This window comes from Myxozyma melibiosi, assembly GCF_037950935.1.
Source record: "Myxozyma melibiosi strain Phaff 52-87 chromosome Unknown BZA70scaffold_2, whole genome shotgun sequence".
NCBI classification, from domain to species: Eukaryota; Fungi; Ascomycota; class Lipomycetes; order Lipomycetales; family Lipomycetaceae; genus Myxozyma; species Myxozyma melibiosi.
Window position 1 is genome coordinate 599,654 of NW_027042916.1, and position 17,698 is coordinate 617,351.

At 52.8% G+C, this 17,698-nt stretch overlaps 8 protein-coding genes across 8 annotated transcripts; 4 read left to right on the forward strand and 4 right to left on the reverse strand.

The window, feature by feature from the left end:
• Window positions 1-392: 392 nt before the first annotated feature.
• BZA70DRAFT_255322 (WD40-repeat-containing domain protein) lies at window positions 393-2,980 on the reverse strand. The gene is made up of 2 exons (XM_064910777.1): window positions 2,259-2,980; window positions 393-2,197 (listed from the first exon to the last, which is right to left on the reverse strand). The coding sequence occupies exons 1-2, from the start codon at window positions 2,830-2,832 to the stop codon at window positions 828-830; spliced, it is 1,944 nt and encodes a 647-aa protein (XP_064769752.1). The 5' UTR covers window positions 2,833-2,980; the 3' UTR covers window positions 393-827.
• Window positions 2,981-3,367: 387 nt separating this feature from the next.
• Window positions 3,368-4,609, forward strand: BZA70DRAFT_235955 (uncharacterized protein; the record flags this gene model as incomplete). The annotated part of the gene is made up of 2 exons (XM_064910359.1): window positions 3,368-3,730; window positions 3,833-4,609. The coding sequence occupies 2 exons, from the start codon at window positions 3,368-3,370 to the stop codon at window positions 4,607-4,609; spliced, it is 1,140 nt and encodes a 379-aa protein (XP_064769753.1).
• A 605-nt stretch (window positions 4,610-5,214) lies between these two features.
• BZA70DRAFT_298775 (mitochondrial carrier domain-containing protein) lies at window positions 5,215-6,314 on the forward strand (the record flags this gene model as incomplete). Its single annotated transcript, XM_064914625.1, has 2 exons — window positions 5,215-5,244; window positions 5,367-6,314. The coding sequence occupies 2 exons, from the start codon at window positions 5,215-5,217 to the stop codon at window positions 6,312-6,314; spliced, it is 978 nt and encodes a 325-aa protein (XP_064769754.1).
• Window positions 6,315-6,581: 267 nt separating this feature from the next.
• Window positions 6,582-9,928, forward strand: BZA70DRAFT_255331 (uncharacterized protein). The gene is made up of 3 exons (XM_064910778.1): window positions 6,582-7,009; window positions 7,070-7,769; window positions 7,833-9,928. The coding sequence occupies exons 1-3, from the start codon at window positions 6,683-6,685 to the stop codon at window positions 9,818-9,820; spliced, it is 3,015 nt and encodes a 1,004-aa protein (XP_064769755.1). The 5' UTR covers window positions 6,582-6,682; the 3' UTR covers window positions 9,821-9,928.
• Window positions 9,929-10,010: 82 nt separating this feature from the next.
• On the forward strand, window positions 10,011-11,350 carry BZA70DRAFT_112750 (uncharacterized protein). The gene is made up of 3 exons (XM_064909427.1): window positions 10,011-10,365; window positions 10,542-10,655; window positions 10,711-11,350. Exons 1-3 carry the CDS (start codon window positions 10,201-10,203, stop codon window positions 11,209-11,211), a joined length of 780 nt encoding a protein of 259 aa, XP_064769756.1. The 5' UTR covers window positions 10,011-10,200; the 3' UTR covers window positions 11,212-11,350.
• A 76-nt stretch (window positions 11,351-11,426) lies between these two features.
• On the reverse strand, window positions 11,427-12,854 carry BZA70DRAFT_288188 (uncharacterized protein; the record flags this gene model as incomplete). Its single annotated transcript, XM_064914015.1, has 2 exons — window positions 11,427-12,195; window positions 12,259-12,854. The coding sequence occupies 2 exons, from the start codon at window positions 12,852-12,854 to the stop codon at window positions 11,427-11,429; spliced, it is 1,365 nt and encodes a 454-aa protein (XP_064769757.1).
• Window positions 12,855-12,911: 57 nt separating this feature from the next.
• BZA70DRAFT_112714 (delta(24(24(1)))-sterol reductase) lies at window positions 12,912-14,888 on the reverse strand. Its single transcript, XM_064909426.1, has one exon. It carries the CDS (start codon window positions 14,816-14,818, stop codon window positions 13,301-13,303), a length of 1,518 nt encoding a protein of 505 aa, XP_064769758.1. The 5' UTR covers window positions 14,819-14,888; the 3' UTR covers window positions 12,912-13,300.
• Window positions 14,889-14,990: 102 nt separating this feature from the next.
• On the reverse strand, window positions 14,991-17,698 carry BZA70DRAFT_112792 (uncharacterized protein). The gene has a single exon (XM_064909429.1). It carries the CDS (start codon window positions 17,636-17,638, stop codon window positions 15,134-15,136), a length of 2,505 nt encoding a protein of 834 aa, XP_064769759.1. The 5' UTR covers window positions 17,639-17,698; the 3' UTR covers window positions 14,991-15,133.

Below are 17,698 nucleotides of genomic sequence, written 5' to 3' on the forward strand. Positions count from 1 at the left end.
CTACGGGAATTTTTTGTAACCTTGTCATCTCTATCATCTATCCTTTATACAATCTTCACCATTCAAAATCAGGAAGAAGACCATTCCTCCCCTTCACGCTCTTTTAACAAAAATCATCATTTTGAATAACTAATTATCTGGTCTTTTTTGTGTCATCATATTGTCGGATTGATCTTTCTCTCATGTGTCAACAGTCTCTTGCGCTTCTCTTGTCATTTTCGTGTGTTGAATAATTGTTAATAGTGACGAATATATCTTGCTTTTTGGGTGAATTATGGTCGTAGGCTCCCGTAGTTTATGAACCTCGAATGACGCTTTCGCGTGGCTGGCCTTCGCTACAACGAGGATCCAACACCCAAATCATTGAGAGCTTTACGCATTTACAGCAATTGTAGTTCAAGAAAATATTTGAGTCGTGGCAAATCACCGTTGATATACATAGAAATGGAGAGAGTTCAAGCTTTAACATACCACACATAACAAAAACACACACACGATAAACATAGCCAAGAAACCAAAAACAGATGTGTAATTCAAACTCACAAAAAGAAACCAGACGAGAATAAGGATGTCATATGTATGTATATATATATATATATATAAATCAGGCGCGGTGTAGAGAAAACACAAAAAGAGAGGAAGGATTGTAGGGGAAAAAAGCAAGCAAAATGATATGGAAAAACGCCGAAATACACCCCATGCTACCACCTCCGAACTAGTATAGTCAAAAAAAAAACAAATCACCAAAAAACGACGAAGACACAAGAGTTGTAACAATCTTTAGAAGCAGATTTAACCTCTAGATTTTGATTTTTATATTGCGTCCCTCACAAAATCTCGTCCGCGGGCGGCGCAAAGCTAATAACCTCCATATGCGTCCGATTCTGCCTCGACGCCAACACAACGACCTTATCATCCTCGAACGCGACGCGCCAGACGGCTTCGAAAGTGCACGCGAGATCGCGGATGTGGTGCCCGGTCTTGATATCCCAGATCTTGACGCGGCCGTCGGAGCCGCCGGTGACGATGCGGCGCGAGTCGAATTGCAGCGTGGTCACGGAGTTGTCGTGCGCGGCGAGGCGGTGCACGCAGACCATTTTCTTGAGATCCCAGACTCGAGTGGAGCCGTCGGACGAGCCGGTGACAAGGGTGTCGCCAGACATCTGCAGTTGTCCGACAAGCGAGGTGTGGCCTTGCAAGACCGCCAAGCACTGGCCCGAGTCCGCCGACCATACGCGGACGGTGGTATCAAGCGATCCGGTCGCGATCTTTTCGCCGTCGAACGCGAGCGCGTAGATTTGCGAAAAGTGCCCGTTCAACGTGTGCAGCAGGACTCCACGGGAAATACTCCACACTTTGGCGGTCGTGTCGTAACTTCCAGAGACGCAGATGTCGCCGTATACCTCGAGACACCGGACGCTGGCTTGGTGGCCAGTTAGTACATGCAAGCACTCGCCAGTCTCGATATCCCACACCCGCAAGTTCGCGTCGCGCGAGCCAGAGATTGCTGTTCGCGAATCACTCATCTTCAAGCAGCGAACAGTCGAAGTATGGCCGCGCATGACGCGCTTGCAAGTGCCAGTCACAAGATCCCACACTCGCAGATCGCGATCGCAGCCACCCGAGACAAGCGTGTCGCCCCACGGCATGATCGCCCAGACACCCATGACATGTCCCAAGAGCGTGTGGAGCAGACGGCCGTCGGCGGTGAAGACGTGGATCCGTGAGTTATCGAGCGCGACGGCGATGTATTTGTCGGTCAGATGCAAGCAGGTCACTACGCCTTGGTCGGTTGTGACGTGGCGAGCGGCGACGGTGCCGGCTGAGAGCCACGCCGAGTCGATCATGTAGCGCTGCTTGATGAACGCGCGGTAGGTTCGCGGACGATAAGCATGGGCGAGAACGGGAGTGTAAGTGGACTTCATAAGTGGCAAGTCACGAATGACTTCGGTCGTGCCCAGGGTCGAGGATGTGACTGTAACGGGGAGGGTAGTGAGCGGGGTGGGGGCGGTCGGAGGGGATGCCACCAGCATCGACACCGGACGAGTCGGAGGCTGGGTCTGTGGAGCAGTGGCGGTGGCTAAAGCCAACGCAGCATCGTTTGCTGCTGCTGCAGGGTTATCGAACGAGCGACGGTGGGCCGACGCAGTCTGGGCCGCGATTGCGGGGGTGAAATGATCGTCGTAGTTGAGACGGTCTGTATCCTTGTTAGTTTCATAATTCATATAAGGATGAGAAAAAGAGGAATAGTAACTCACCACACAGTCCTTTCCAGATTATATCGTCCGAAACCAGCATTGCCCATCGTCTCGAGACTTGCGCGGCGCGAGCAAGGGTCTTTGGGTCATCGACGTACGACAAAACCCGGAGACAGAGCTCGGTCGGCAGCACGCGAAACGGGTCGACTTTAAGCAGAGGCGAGACAAACTCGAGCACAAACGAAAGCGTAGCGGTGTCAGAAGCGCGGAAAAGAGCGGCCAGCAGGGCCTTGCGCTGGTCGAGTTCGAGAGCGGCGAAATCGTGCGCAAGGCGTTCGAGCGGTGGAAGCTCTTCGACGTCGCTGTGCTCGACGCTGGTGTCGTCCGCGTCGTGGAGCTCGATGTCTTCAGACTCGTTCGACAGGTGGCCGTCGCGGGGGAAGAAGTACCCGCCGTAGGGAGTAGGCGAGGGCGCGGGGGTCGGAGGTTCGGGGGCATAGGCAGAAATAAGTGCGGCGGAAGAGGAGGAGGAGGAAGCGGATGACGGCATCAAGGCGACGGAAGCCGCGGGGAGCATTGTCGGCGGACGCTGCTGCGAGCGCTGGACAGACACCGGGCAGGTCTGGTGTTCCATTCTGGCGACAGAAGAGAGGACGGAGAGGAGAGGACGGGGAAGGGTGGGAATCAGGTTGTCGAAGGTCGAAGGAGAAACAAAGCGAGGTCGGGGAAGCGGTGGCCGAAGCCCAAACAGCGGTGGCGGATCACGTGGTCTCGCCGCACGGTGGATCGAGTTGGGGTGAAAAGAAGAATGCTGCCAGACCAGGCTGAGGAGTGTAGGCTGTTGTCTGGAAATCAGGTAGATTTCGTTTTGATTTGGAAGAGATTTGCAGAGAGTCCTTGTTTGCAGAGAGTGCATAGTCTTTGAACAAGAGATCAAGTTTAGGACGTCGTCGATTCACCGTACGGTCAAATCATCATAACGAGCCACCGATCTGGCCCAGTTTTTTCCGGCCGTTGATAAATAATTCCCAACACTACGCAAGAGACAGCACTGAATATCTCTATTACACATCATGGAACAAGGGTCTTCATCAGCTGTGCCGTCTGAGCTCAATAGACTGGAAGGCGGACAGCCGACCTCGAACGGAAGCGCTTCCACGCCCAACTACATGCCCTCCCCCGAGCGCCGCCAGTCAAGATCGCAGTCGCGCAACTCGCGTCGCAGGAGCAGCAGCAGCAGTAACCACCGCCGTCCCTCTCAACGCGGCGACCGCGAGAGCAGCGTCGACAACGGAAACATCGGCGCCGAGTTCTACGTCGATCCAGAGCTGGTGAACAAGTCTGACGTTCTGAAGCTGTCGCGAGTTACGAGCTACTGTACAGCAAGTCGGTACCAGATGCGCAACATGCAGCGGTATTTCACCGGTCGCGCACATGCTGCGCAGACCCCCCTGCCGACGGTGTTTGACGAGTGCCTGCATATCCAGTACAGCTTCAAGCTGCCAGGTAAACCGGGCCGAAGCCGCGATGACGTGCAGCCGGCAAATACTGCGCGCAGGCAGGCAGCGCACCGGAATACAGCAGACGGCTCTCAGCGCATAGATCGTCAAGAGACGTCCCGTCGCGGCGGCGAGACTCATTTCAAGCACGACAGCAGTAATACGCTTGTTCGCACCGATCGCGACGGACATGAAGTGCGGATCGGGCTCGCGACTCGCAAGGATGTGTTTCTATTTGAGTATGGAGTGTGTGTACTTTGGGGATTCACCGATCAGGAAGAACGCCGGTTTCTGCGCGAGATCGCGCCGTACGAGAACGAGAAGCTTGCGTTCACCGACGTGCAGGGCGAGGAGCTACGTTTTTTTATTACGTGGGACCACGAGCCACGGGTGTTTAACGACGTCATCGCGTTGACTGAAGAAGCAGAGAAGAATGTAAAGTACAAGCTGTCGATGTCGCATGCGATGTCGCAGTCGGTGAAGATCTCGCTTTTCGAAGATCTGGTCGACAACACGATCGGACTGATGCAGTCTCTGCCGATGCAGATTGCGGCGACGGGAAAAGTGAGCATGTCGAGGAAGAAAATCATGATGTCGATTGGCGAGCTGTTTATTCTGCGGATCAACATCAACCTGCACGGGTCGATCATCGACTCGCCAGAGATTATGTGGTCCGAACCAGAGCTGGAGCCTGCGTACAAGATCATCCGCGGGTACCTTGAGGTGGGACAGCGTGTGAGTCTGCTGAATCAGAGATTAGAGGTTATTTCTGACCTGCTGCAGATGCTGAAAGAGCAGTTGGTGCATGCGCATGAAGAGTACTTGGAGCTGATTGTTATTGTGCTTATTGCGGTCGAGATTGTGGTTGCGCTGATTAATATTGTGGTTGACATGGTGGCAGAGGGTCGATAGAGCGAGAAGAGAAGAGCTTAAATTAGAATACTGTGGAGTCTGCGATAATTAACGGTTCAGGTGTAGATGTGTTTACAAGGAAGCTGCTGTCACATGTAACTAGGAGAGCATCCGACGGAACCACGTTCGGCCGGCTATAAACACACGTAAACACACACTATAAGAACTAAAGTGGTCTGGCCCTCGAGACGATTCCGGCTCCGCTTTGCTCTCCGTTCCGAAGCAGATCTGCTAAAGCTTCAAGTCTGCCGGCCGCCCGTCCGAAGACAAGAAGCAGCGATCCGAGTACTCGCCGAGGGAGGCCGTTTCTTTGTTCGACGTAAGTGAGTCTGAGTGCAAGAGTTGTGGTGTAAATGTCGCGATGCAGTGCAGTTGAGCCCCCGCTTCCCCGGATTTCAAGGCAGACTACCTGACAGACTGCGCCAGCACCCCGCCAACGCGAGAGCTGCATCCGGCACGAGACTGCTGCTGAGTCTGTCTTTAGTCTGTTTGTGAAATAGAAGAATAAAAGTAATAGTGATGTCCTTGAATAAAAAGGTCGGGTGAAAGACGGCTGGCTCTGCTCGGCTCAGCGCGCAAAGCCGAGGATGTGAGCAGACTGAACAATGGAAACTATCGCTGATCAGCTGCTGTTCGTCTGCCTACCTCCGATAGCGCTCCTCCTCCGTGACTTCTTTCTCTTCTTCTTCTCTATATATCTCAACCCTCCCCCTTTCTATCTTCTCTCCCCCACTTCTGCTTCTAAAATGCCTCCCAGAGAAAAAAGAAAACCACAGCGGCGATCAACCTCCTCTCCGGAGGCACGGCAGGCCTCTGCGAAGCCCTCTCATGCCACCCTCTAGACACCATCAAGGTCCGGATGCAGCTCACAACAAGAGCCGCCGACGGAGCGAAACGCGTCGGTTTCTTCGGCACCGCCAAAAACATAGTCTCGCACGAGGGCTTCTTCGCGCTCTACAAGGGCCTCGGCGCAGTCATAACCGGCATCGTGCCCAAGATGGCCATCCGCTTCTCGTCCTTTGAGTACTACAAAACCGCGCTCGCCAATAAAGAGACCGGCAAGACGTCGCCTACAGGTGTGTTTTTCGCCGGTCTCGCGGCTGGTACCACCGAGGCCGTGCTGGTCGTCAACCCGACCGACGTCGTCAAGATCAGACTCCAGGCTCAGCACCACTCCATGACCGATCCGCTTGACGCTGCTCCAAAGTACCGCAACGCGGCCCAGTGCGCTTACTTGATTGTCCGGGAAGAAGGTCTTCGTGTGCTTTACCGCGGCGTCATCCTCACCGCTCTGCGACAGGCCACCAACCAAGCCGTGAACTTCACCGCCTACACCGAGCTCAAAGCCTACTGCGCAAAGCTGCAGCCCGAGCTCACCGAGCTGCCTTCTTACCAGCACATGGTCCTCGGCCTCATCTCCGGCGCCCTAGGTCCTCTCTCCAACGCCCCGATCGACACAATCAAGACGCGAATGCAGCGCGAGAAAGCAACCAGAGGCGAGTCGGCGCTCGGCCGCGTCGGCAGAATATCGCGTAATCTCATACAAAAAGAGGGATTCCTCGCGTTCTACAAGGGTATCACTCCCCGCGTCATGCGAGTCGCCCCTGGCCAGGCAGTCACTTTTGCGGTTTATGAACAGGTCTCGACGTTCCTTGAAACCATTCCGGCTCTTTCTGGGAAAGCGGTTCTCAGCGCCGAGGATTAGTGCTGTGTCGATGTCGACCCGGTTTTCTTCATGTATATGATACTCAGTCGCCGTCTTTCTCTTGTACGTTATTGAGCACAATTCAAAATTCAGTACCATCGACCTTTCTTCTTCATTGCCTTGTTCTCTTCAGCAGACGTAGCAGCTCTGCCCTAACCCGAATCCTTCAATTAAGGTTTCTGAATAATTCAAAAAATAAATAAATAAAAAAATAAAAAAAAGGAAAAGTTAAGAGACTTAAAAAGAGATTTTTTGCTCCCAACGCGCCGCGCAATAATTTTTTTTAATTCCTCGTCCAGCTCGACTTGTCTTTCTTTATATTCCCTGATCAGCAGAACTATTTGCGGAAATAAGAATAAAGGAGCAGTATGGCAGCAGTCAAACGGAAGCACTCCGAGGCATCCACGTCCTCCACGAACTTCAGCAAGAAGCCGTTTGCGAAGCAATGGAATAAGCCTCCCAGCAGCAAGAATAACGAGAACGGACGTACGAAGCCGTTCAGCAGACACGGAAGCAAGAATGATAGCAGAAAGCCGGCGGCGCAGGCAGAGGATAGATCTGCTGTTGCTGAGACTACTGTGAAGAGCACGCTTAAGAAGAACGAGGACTTTGCGTTTCCTAGAGGTGGTGGGTCGGTGTTGACGCCTATGGAGTATAAGGAGGCAACGAACGAGGCCGTTAAGGATTTGTTCGAGGTGAGCTTTGCATTTCTCTTCTTGTAAGATGCGCTTTTATTCTAACATTTACGTCTGCAGTCCCCGATCTCGGAGCAGCCCTCAAAGAAGACAAAGACTATCGCTACAACCGGCGATGAAAAAGCCGACAAAGCAGCCAAGATCAGACAACGTCAGGTCAAGAAACAGCAGCGCAGCCAAAAGGGAGCCGAAGACGCCGAAGCCAAGGGCCCGAAAATGAAGATCGAAGGTCTCACCTTCAAGAAGGTCGTCCCCGGCATGGTCGTGCTCGGCCAGGTCAGCAACATCAACGCGTACGATATCTCGCTGGCGCTGCCTAATAACCTCACGGGATTCATTCCCATCACCAATATCTCAGAGCAGATCTCAAAGAAGTTGGACGATATCGAGAACAAAGCCGATGAGGATGACGACATGGGTCTGGATGAAGATGCCGAGGACGAGGAGAAGAAGGATATCGACGAAGATAAACTTCCTGATCTCAAGTCTCTCTTCAAAGTCGGCCAGTGGCTCCGTGCTGTCGTCGTCGAGCGCGAGGCTACTGCCACAGATAAGGCTAAATCAAAAAAGCACATCTCGCTGTCGATCAAGCCCGAGGCTGTCAACTCGGTGATTGAGAAGGATGATCTTGCCGTCAAGGGACTGGCAGTCCAGGCCTCGGTTCAGAGCATTGAGGATCATGGTGCAATCCTAGATATTGGCTTTCCTGAGCTTACGGGATTTATTTCCAGCAAAGAACTCGGATACGCTGGCTACAAACGTATGCAAATTCGATCCTAAATAAAGAATTGAAGGTTGAGGATTCTAACAGACTTTTTTCTAGTTGCCGACCTTATCGAGGGACAGACAATGCTTCTCACTGTGCTCAACAAATCCGCCAACGGCCGTACCGTCACACTGACAGCTACTGCCGTCAACAAGAACCTTCCCGCCGTCAATATGGTTCAGAACATTGACTCGTTGCTCCCCGGAACCCTGGTGGAGTTTACTCCCTCGCGAGTCTTGAGCGGCGGTCTTGCCGGACAAGTCGGCGGACTCATCGATGCCACCGCTGATCTTTTCCATGCTGGCGCGTATGATGTCAAACCGCTCACAGAAAAGTACAAAGAAAATCAAAAGGTGAAGGCTCGTGTCATCGCGTACCTTCCATCCGCTGATGAAAAGAAGTTGCGTCTCTCGCTCCTGCCTCACGTGCTCTCCCTTTCGCTCGCAAGCTTCACCTCCTCATCCGAAGCTGCGTCTTCATCGCCTTTCAACGCCCTCGAAGTCGGCCAGGTTATCCCTGCCGCCAAAGTCCAGTTCGTCGAGCCCGGTATCGGTGTCTTTTTCGACACCGGCGTCGAGAACGCGCTCGCGTTTGTCCACATCTCTCGTCTTGCCGACTCGCGCGTCGATGAAATCTCACCCTTGTTTGGCGAGTACAAAACCTCGACTGTCCATGAAGCTCGTATTACCGGCTACTCTGCCGCAGATGGCTTGTACCTAGCCTCCTTGCAGCCGAGTGTGCTTGCTCAGCGATACCTGCGGTTCGAGGACATCAAGATCGGAGACGTGGTTGAAGACGCGGAAGTCGTCAAGATCGTCGAGTCTGGCGGTTTGCTTGTGCAGATCTCCGACAGCATCGTCGGCCACGTCAACGAGCTCAACTTGTCTGACGTCAAGATCTCCCAGCCCGAGCGCAGGTTCAGACCCGGAATGAAAGTCAAGTGTCGCGTCATGTCGGTGTCTCCTGAAAGCCACCGGATCAGACTTACGCTCAAGAAGTCTATCGTCGGCGCCGAGGTCGAGATCCCGAGCGTGTACGAGGGAATCACGCGCGGACAGAGATTCGTGGGTACGATCATCAATCTTGTCTCGAAGGGTGCGATTGTCGAGTTTTTCGGCACCGTGTCTGCGTTCCTGCCTCTGACGGAGATGAGTAACGCCAAGATCACCGATCCTAAAGAGAAGTTCACTGTTGGTCAGACCGTCAACGTTAGGGTTGTTTCGGTAAATGCCGAGCACAGAAAACTTCGCGTCAGTTGTAAGGACCCGAAAAAGAGTCCTAAAGAACGCAAGGAAGACGCCAAGAAGAAAAAGCAGGCTAAGGAGGAGAAGAAGAAGTCAAAGGCGTCTGAAGACGCGGATGTTGCTATGGAAGACGCCGGATCTGCTGAGGGAGACGATGACAACGACGCCGAAGAGGAGAATGACGCCCAGGCTGAGGATTCCGACGAGGAGCTGCTTCTCAACGGATCTGACGAGGACGATGATGATGAAGAAGACAACGACGAAGACGAAGAAGACAAGCACGTGGAGCCTCTCAAGGTCAAGGGCTTTGACTGGAACGCCTCGTCTCTCGACGCAGACGACGACGCAAACTCTGACTCTGACTCCAACTCTGACTCTGATTCCGACTCTGACGCCGCCGACGACGGCAAATCCAAGCGTCAGCGCAAGCGCAAGAATAAGGTGCAGATCGACGTCACCGGCGACCTGGCGACCAAAGATCCCGAGTCGGTCGCTGATTTCGAGCGCATGTTGATCGGAAGCCCGAATTCTTCTGCGCTGTGGATCAGGTACATGGCGTTCGAGATCCAGTTGGGCGAGATTGAGAAGGCGAGAGAGATTGCGGGACGCGCGCTCAAGACGATTAATTTCCGCGATGAGAAGGAGAAGCTGAATATCTGGGTTGCTTTGCTCAACTTGGAGAACAGTTTTGGTACGAAGGATACGCTGGAGGCTACGTTCAAGGAGGCATGTATTCACATGGACCCGGAGGTCATGAAGGCGAAGATGAAGATTATTCAAAAGCAGAGAACTGGAAAATAGACGGTTTTCTTTTGATTGATTTCCTTGTTTGGTGAAGCATTTATCTGGCTTGTGTGTTTTGTTATTTACAAAAGTTCTGAAATTAAATTCATCGCTAATCAACTATATACCTGTCTGGTCAAATAGAACGTAGTTGCTTACAGGTATTTCCAAAGTGACTAACTCGCATCTGATATTCATATTCTTAAGCGACTGAAAACCTTAAGCGCAGATGCCAGTAAAGCGGCGCGACTTCAGATGTTCCAGAAATATCATCTTGATCTGGCCTTTATCCAACCATTAGAACCCCCACACGTTCTTCAGTGTTTCTGTTATAATCTCCTTGACTAGAAGAGCACACCTTTTTTTGCTGGATATATTCATTGGTAGAACTTTACAGAATGTCAGAAACTCCGACACAAGACACGTCGTCGGCCACCAGTAACCCCGCCACGGTCCCTGATACTACCACCGCTACATCGACAAGCAGTCCCACGCCGACACAGACGGCACCAGGCGCGGTTCAGGACAGCTCAGCGACCGGTCCTGGCGAACGGAAAGTCGCGGTGTACACTCCGTCCGAGTCTACCCCAGATCCGCTAGCAGGTACGCCTTTCACCCACTCTACTACCCACCGGGCAACAGCGTTCTTGCGGTATATAACGAAACGCGCACTGCTGACGCTTCAATTGCTTTAGACTATGACGAGTCCGAGTACGAAATGTCTGCGAACCGCGCAAAGGCGTATCAGAGCCTACTGACGAATAAGTCCCGGAAGCTCACAGACGGAGGACCGCTGCTGACCAAAGAGCTGCGAACGAAACAAGAGCTGGAGAAGGTTAAGAAGATTGAGAAGGTACTGAGAGATCTGCGATTTCATGTTGGAGATGCGGTATGCTAATGATTTGCAGATCGAGATTCGCATCAAATTCCCGGACCAGACACAGCTCATGAGCACCTTCAAACCCAACGAGACAATAGACGACGTCATGACTTTTGTCCGCTTCTCGCTCGTCGATCCCATGATCCCCTTTTACTTCTTCATCACCCCTCCCCGTCGCGTGCTTTCCGACCCTTCCAAGAAACTCGTGGACGACCTCAAGTTCGCCGCGCGCGAGATCCTCTACTTCTCATGGGACACGCAGAAGATAGCGGAGCAACTGGGCGAAGGGTACCAGGTCCCCGCGCAACCCCTGCGGCCGGAGGTGTTGAAGGCCGCCCAAGATATTTCCAAGTTACGCACGTTTGAGATGGAGCAGCAGTTGCAGAGGGACAAGGAAGAGGAGGAGGCGAAGAAGAAAGGGAAGGCGAAGGCGCCTACGGGTACTGGTAGCGGCGGGAGGACCCTTGGTGGTGGCAGCGGCGGGAAGCTTACAAAACCACCGGCATGGATGAAGCTTGGGAAGAGGTAATTGTGGAGGGGTGGATGGTCTGTAACTAGAGAGATTTAGAATGTCTACAGTCTTTGAATACATCAGTCGCTTTACGGAGCAGAAGACTGAACTTTCGCCCTACATGCACATTTTAAGATTCTGTAAGATCTCTAGTTTGCAAAGAGAAACAGGGCAGCAGTCAGTATCGTATAGCAAGAAATCATAACCATCTTCCAGCTCGTATCTCTACCTTTTCAACTCAGAAAATCTTTCCACTCATAGTCGTCAGCGTCAGAGCCATCTCCAGACTTCTGACCAAACTCATCCTGGTTGTCAGCTTGGATTGAAACCCAGTAAGGTGACTCCATCAAACTTCCCGGAGCTCTGGGAGCAACAGGTGTGACACAGGCTTGTCCATCTTCAGCGCGAGCCACTGGAGATTCGTTGCGTGAGCGACCCTGGTGCATGTATTCATCCCAGTCGTCTTGTGCTTCTTTTGGAACTTGCGTCGTGTCAGGTCTAGAGGCATTGGCGGATTGTATATGTAAATCCGAAGCAAATGACTCGGTCCAAGCGCTCTTTTCTGCAGCTCTAGCAGCTGGCATCGGATGAACCTCAACCCCGTCAGACTGAGACCCCGGGAGTGAATTCGCTGGTGTGAATAATATTTCTTCCTGGTCACCAAGTGCAGACTCGTCCGCATCGAAATTCCACGTGCGAGATGCACGGGTATCGCTATACTCTTCACCGCTTCTCTCAGTGTTTGCAAAAAACGACGGATCGTTGTATTTCGAAGAACTGTGACTTTCATCTTGTTCACCTGGACTATCGCCAGCCGGAGCTGACATTGAGCGTCTGCTAGTGACGGGATCGTTGGGAGAAGGAGAAGAAGACAGCGCGCGACTTGGCTTGTATGACATCACGAATGGGCTTCTACCTTTGGGTTTATTGAATTCGGCAGTGTTTCTCGTCTTCCATGGAGTACCTGGAGAAGTAGATACTCTGGGTCGTGATACCTTTGGTCTAGATAGAAACCAAACTCATTAGCAATGAACTTTACATTTCAACCGCATCGACTGCAAGTACGCCCGATAATCCCGGTCCTGTATAATATCAACTTTAGCCCCGCTCACTTCCGCATCAAACCCAAAAACGCAGTAAAAAACCATTGAAATAGCAGCCCAATCCTCCAGCTCGAGCAACATCTTCTTCCTCTCCTCGACCGATCGCGTCGAGCTAAAACTAGTATTCGGCGACGTCTCGGCAGACTCGTTCGCAATCTCGGCGCTGATCTCCGCGTTGGACAATTCGATTCGTGCTCGCCCAAGCTTCTCAAGTAATCGCGTCGTAACCTCGGTTTCTGTCATCTCGTCGTCGGTCTGACCGCCCTTCTTTGAGTCAGTAGGCTTGATGCCCTGGTTAATCTCAAACTCGATCTTCCGTCTCTTGCTCTGGCTCTCCTGAAAGCTATCCTCTGCGCTCTCTGATCCTCTCAGATTACTCTTCGCCCTGGCAGCTTTCTGGAAATTACTCTTCTGTCGCCGTCGTTCGCGTGCTCGCGCGCCAAACGTCGTGCTGCTGCCCAGGTCATTCAGAGACTCGTTCGACCGTCTCGAGTTGGCGCGGCCGAATAAGCCCGTGTTGGCAGCAGCTACTGATCTATTTCCTCCAATCCAGTTCATCGCAATCTCTCAAGGCTGTGAACAGTCTACCTCGTGGTTTTAAAGGTTTTGGCTGTATCAATCAACCTACGCGTGTAGCATACGACGCAACGCGACGGGACATCACGGGTTAGGGTAGTACAGCTTTTGTTTACTTTTTCCAGCTTCACGCTGTGTTTACATTCAGGAAGCAGAGAGGCAAAGACTGCAGTGACTGGACATGAATTTGGAGGATATATGATTGCGCAGATATACAACGACAATGTACTTTGATATCGGCGAAAAGATAAAACCACTTCGTAACATATCGTATCCAAAAACTACACCTGACTCTATCGAACATTATCGCCTTTCCAAGATCGTCGTCACTCTTCCCACACACACTTGGAACTTTTACATCTGTTGTACAGCAGACGAGAAAACTAGAAGAGATCCTCACGTTTTCTCTCGTTGTCTACAGTTCTCACTTAGAACACATAGGGAATGAACAAGTACGGGCACTGTCGCTCGTACTCTTTCCAGTCGTCGCCGTACTTGGCCTTGCATCTCTGAATATCTCTGAACGCGCGATGGCTCAGCACACAAAAGAAGAAGACGGGGTAGAAGTAAGGCAGGGGGCTAGCGAAGCCGGTGATAAGACCCCACGATAAACTCTGGCAGAAATCGACGGTGTAGTGGATCTTGCGCGCGTACTTGTACCAGCCAGAGGTGAGCAGGGTGCCGCCGTTCTTGCACTTGATGTAGGTAGGGTTCTTGATTGTCTGCCACGGCAGCTGCGGGAAGGTCTTGCGAACAATCAAGGTGCCGTACATCTGCTGACGGAAACGGTTCTTTTGCGAGTTGGTGGTGTCAAAGACGTAGTACGAGCAAAGGAGCATGGTGAAGATGGCAATGTTGTAGTAGATCGACCACTGGTAGTCGGTTGGCGGGTGGTTGGCCAGGTAGAGAGTGCAGTGGCAGTAGGTGAACGGGACACCGGCCATGTTCCAGAACAAAAGCATAAATCCAAACTTTTCGTAAAACATATCCCAGGTCGTGACGATGAGCTCTTCACCCTTGCAGCACGCGTTCGCGTAAAGCCAGTGCGCGAGAACGACGAAACACACCTGGGGCGAGATGTAGCCGTAGGTCTCGTACTGACGCACGGCGGTGGAGACTGAGATAAAGAAGAGGATGAACCAGGGCAGACGGACTTCGTAAAACATCTTGAAGTCGAGGATTCCGATGCGCGGGTTGAGAACGGCACCCATGAAGACGTCGTAGATGAAGTTGCCAGACATACGGTGCTGGTTTCCGGTCGCGATGGCCCAAAAGTAGAGAGCGAACGGGAGGATGAGACCGGAGATGATGCAGACCGACATGATATTTCCGAACCGGTCGATGATGGTCGGGAGCGGGAAAACACCGGTGACGTGCAAGACAGCGGCAACGGCAATTGTCGTGTAGAACGACCAGACGGCGTTGCAAAAGTAAGGCAGACGCTTGCCCTTGAGAGAAGGCAGAGGAAGACCCTGGGTCGAGACACCGGGAAGCGTGACGTAGAGGACGGCCTCGAAGAAGAGGAAACCCCAGACAAGACACCACGCGCGAAGATCAGGGAACGCGTTGGCGAGGACGTGGCCGTACATGCGCAGCGCAAAGTCCTTGACGGTCTCACCCTCAGCAATGGTCGCGGGGATGCCGCCGTAGAAAGTGGCAGAGATCCAGAGATAGTACATGAGCGCCGGGAAGCCGACCATCATGCAGGAGACGCCAATGGGGCCGCCAAAGTCGTATTCGACATGCGAGTCCTCTTTCTCTGCCTGGGACAGCTCATTGTCTTTGTTCTTGCCGTTGATAGCAGGCATCTCGTCGGCGAGGCTCGATGATGTTGTTGTTGACGTGTTTTTGTCGACACGAGACCTTCTTCTCTGGACGGACTCGACAAAGTTGGGGTTGGCAGGCTTCTTGGGGGTTTTTCCCGTGGCGGAGCGGGTGGTGACCATTGTTTATAAGAACAAAAACGTGGAGGAGCAGGTCGCGATAAACACGGAGCGTGGACGGGAGAAGCGGCAGGCAGCCTGGTCGAGGTTTCTGTGTGGACCACAACAAATCCGCCGAGAACGAGTTCCCCGCCGCGTCGTTCTCGTATTCGGGTTCAATTCCTGCTTCTGGTCTCGGGCCAATCCGAGCACTGCCGTTCTTGATTATCTTTCTGTTTGCTCTACTGCTATCCTCGCTGAAACGGTGCTATTATAATCCCTATTAATGTACAAAATGAAAAGAGAAAAGAAAAGAAAAAGACTCAATCAACAGACGCTTCACATCAGCGCAGTCGTAATGATGTCCATCAACAGATCCAGCACAATCCCCCGTACTATATTACGGTCCTGCAGCACATCAAACACATACTCGAGAGCCTGAGACGACGCAGCTGCTCCCATCACACTTTTAATCGCATCCGGCACTGCTCGCGACATAAACATCTTCTTAGCTTCCGCTCGCAGCGCGTCCGAGTCTGTCTCGGCTTTCTCCTTCTCTCGTCGCGCTTGCTCTTCTTCCGTCGGCCACACAGAGTTGATCATATCGTTCAACTTCCGCGCTAGCTCCTCTTCTGACGAGTACTTGCCGATTATATCCTTCTGGATCGCAAGCCGGATACCCTCCACCGACGACGATCCATTCCGCAAAAGCAGCCCGCGCAGCATCGTCAAAAGCGACCGCCGCACGTTCCACGCCTTTGACAGCAGATACAGCTCGGAAATCGCGAGAAAGATCGTATCGATCAGCGAGTTCGTCTCGCTCTGCGAAAGCTCCTGATGTGAGGCCAAGATAGCCGACCGCCGTGCGTCACTGTGGTCAATTGCCGCCCTCGGGCGCGACTCTACCGCATCTGCAGACAACGACGGCCGCGGTGAGCCTGGCTCCGACATGTCCATTTCCGAAGAAGCGCGCGACTCGGTCCTTCGTAGCGCGTTTCCGCTATCTACCACTCCCAACGCCGGCGTAGATGCGGATGCAGTACTCACGACCGACCTCCGCTTGCTCGCGTAGCTATCAGTCTCTGACGACACCGGCGCGTATTCCGCTGATATACTATCCGCCGCGCTCGCAAGACTCGTCGAGCTCTCGCTCGCCTCGCGACTATATCCATTCAGCGCCGGCGCGCTGTCTGCTATCAGATGCGGTCCCGGCGTAACTCCTGTGATATGCGCTCCATTCGTAAGCTGTCGCATGCTAGCCGCAATCCCAGAGAAATCTGGTCCGCCCGACAAAAACGACTGCCTTGCCCGACTTGATGCCGCTGTCGCGTTGTCTCGCGTTCGCCCTATCGACTCAACCGACTGCTTCTTTGCCGCCGCCAGCACGCCGAGAATCGCTTTCCGTGACTCTTTAGCAGACGACGCGTTTGTTGCCTTTGAGATCGCGTCTAAAACACCCTCGCCTGCATGCTTGAACAGCTGGTTTTTCTGCCAGCGTTTCTCGCCCGCTGTCGAGGTAGTTTCCTTCTTATCCACAAACTTCTTCATTGCCTCGCAATCGGCCAGCTCCCGGGTATTAACAACGAGCTGCAAGTATGACTGCAGCGTCTGGCAGTAATCTACTCGCGTCACGCCGTTCCAGGGGGGGAACACTTCGGGAAACATCTTCAAGCCCGCCAGCACCGCCAGCTTTGATAATACTGTATGCAGCTTTTCGAAATCGCTGATATTCCGCATCGCCATCCATCCAGGCGATGTACTGCTAGCTGGTTCAATGACAAGCGTGTAGAACCCAATTGGTCTTGACGTCAACGGTTTCGTCGACTGATTATTGTCCGCCGACGAATCAATCACCATGATGTTCGATTGGAATAAGGTCAGAGGCGGTGAATCTATCGCAGGCCTCCGGCTGAACGAGGACGGCGTCATGGACGATGATACTGAAGTGCCCGCATGCGTTGAGCCGATCGAGGATGTACTCCGAGTGCGAGATAAATCTGTTGAGCTGCTGGCAAAATCGGGAGACGAAAACATCTCGTCAAACGTAGTCGGTGGACGCGCGCTTGACATAGACTGCCGCTCGGGCGTGCCAGGGTTCGTAGACAACGATGAGTCGGGATCATCGTTGCTTGTAGCCTTTGCCACACCCACTGGCTTCCTTGGAACTCGTCTAACCGTACCTCCGCTGCCGGGAGTTTGACCATTAGAGTGCTCGGCGTCGTTCTCCCGACTAGACGGCTGCTGCTGAGAGGCTTTGGACTCATTATCTCCGTCACAGTCGTCTTGAAACTCTTCAGGTGGTGAGGGTGGTAAAAACCCAGCATTCTCAAGATCGAGAGCGTTGGGAACCGAATCCTTAGCGGCAGCAACCGCCGCAGGCCCGTTCTTCGTCGCTTCCGTCATCTCGTTCGCGAGAGCTTTGATATTCTCTTCTTTCTGTAATAGGTAAATAATCCACTTGTTGACCGCATCGGGGTCAGAAAACGCGTCAACCACCGCTTCAAGAATCTGGCGAGACACAATCTCTCGCAGAAGTAGTGCAACCGGAGATCGTTTGATGTCGAGAGCAGGAATGAAGGTCTGCACGAGATTGTTTGCCGCGTTGCGTAATTTCTGCCGCTGGATCTCGGGGTCGACCATCTGCGCGAGCGCAGATTCCGGGTTCGCGACAATGTAATCGTGGATCCCGCCCGCGCGCGAGGTGTATGTAGCGTTTACTGTGCGTAGCTCGCGGAGGAAGACGACGATCGTGTTGCATGTCGAGAATACGAGGACGAGGAATAGGTCTGCCGGGCGTTTGAGCGATTGTTGGCCTGCGAATGCGTTCGCGGTGTCGATCAGCATCTGCCGTGTTGCACTACACTAGTATTAGTATATATAGAGTAAAAAAAATCAAAAAACGAG

Coding starts and splice junctions, on each gene's coding strand:
- BZA70DRAFT_112714 (XM_064909426.1), bottom strand. CDS start 14,818: ATGGTCACCACCCGCTCCGCCACGGGAAAAACCCCCAAGAAGCCTGCC.
- BZA70DRAFT_112750 (XM_064909427.1), top strand. CDS start 10,201: ATGTCAGAAACTCCGACACAAGACACGTCGTCGGCCACCAGTAACCCC. Junction 10,366..10,541: donor CTGGCGAACGGAAAGTCGCG/GTGTACACTCCG, acceptor AACCGCGCAAAG/GCGTATCAGAGCCTACTGAC. Junction 10,656..10,710: donor AGGTTAAGAAGATTGAGAAG/GTACTGAGAGAT, acceptor AATGATTTGCAG/ATCGAGATTCGCATCAAATT.
- BZA70DRAFT_112792 (XM_064909429.1), bottom strand. CDS start 17,638: ATGCTGATCGACACCGCGAACGCATTCGCAGGCCAACAATCGCTCAAA.
- BZA70DRAFT_255322 (XM_064910777.1), bottom strand. CDS start 2,832: ATGGAACACCAGACCTGCCCGGTGTCTGTCCAGCGCTCGCAGCAGCGT. Junction 2,198..2,258: donor AATCTGGAAAGGACTGTGTG/GTGAGTTACTAT, acceptor ACAAGGATACAG/ACCGTCTCAACTACGACGAT.
- BZA70DRAFT_255331 (XM_064910778.1), top strand. CDS start 6,683: ATGGCAGCAGTCAAACGGAAGCACTCCGAGGCATCCACGTCCTCCACG. Junction 7,010..7,069: donor CCGTTAAGGATTTGTTCGAG/GTGAGCTTTGCA, acceptor TTACGTCTGCAG/TCCCCGATCTCGGAGCAGCC. Junction 7,770..7,832: donor CGGATACGCTGGCTACAAAC/GTATGCAAATTC, acceptor ACTTTTTTCTAG/TTGCCGACCTTATCGAGGGA.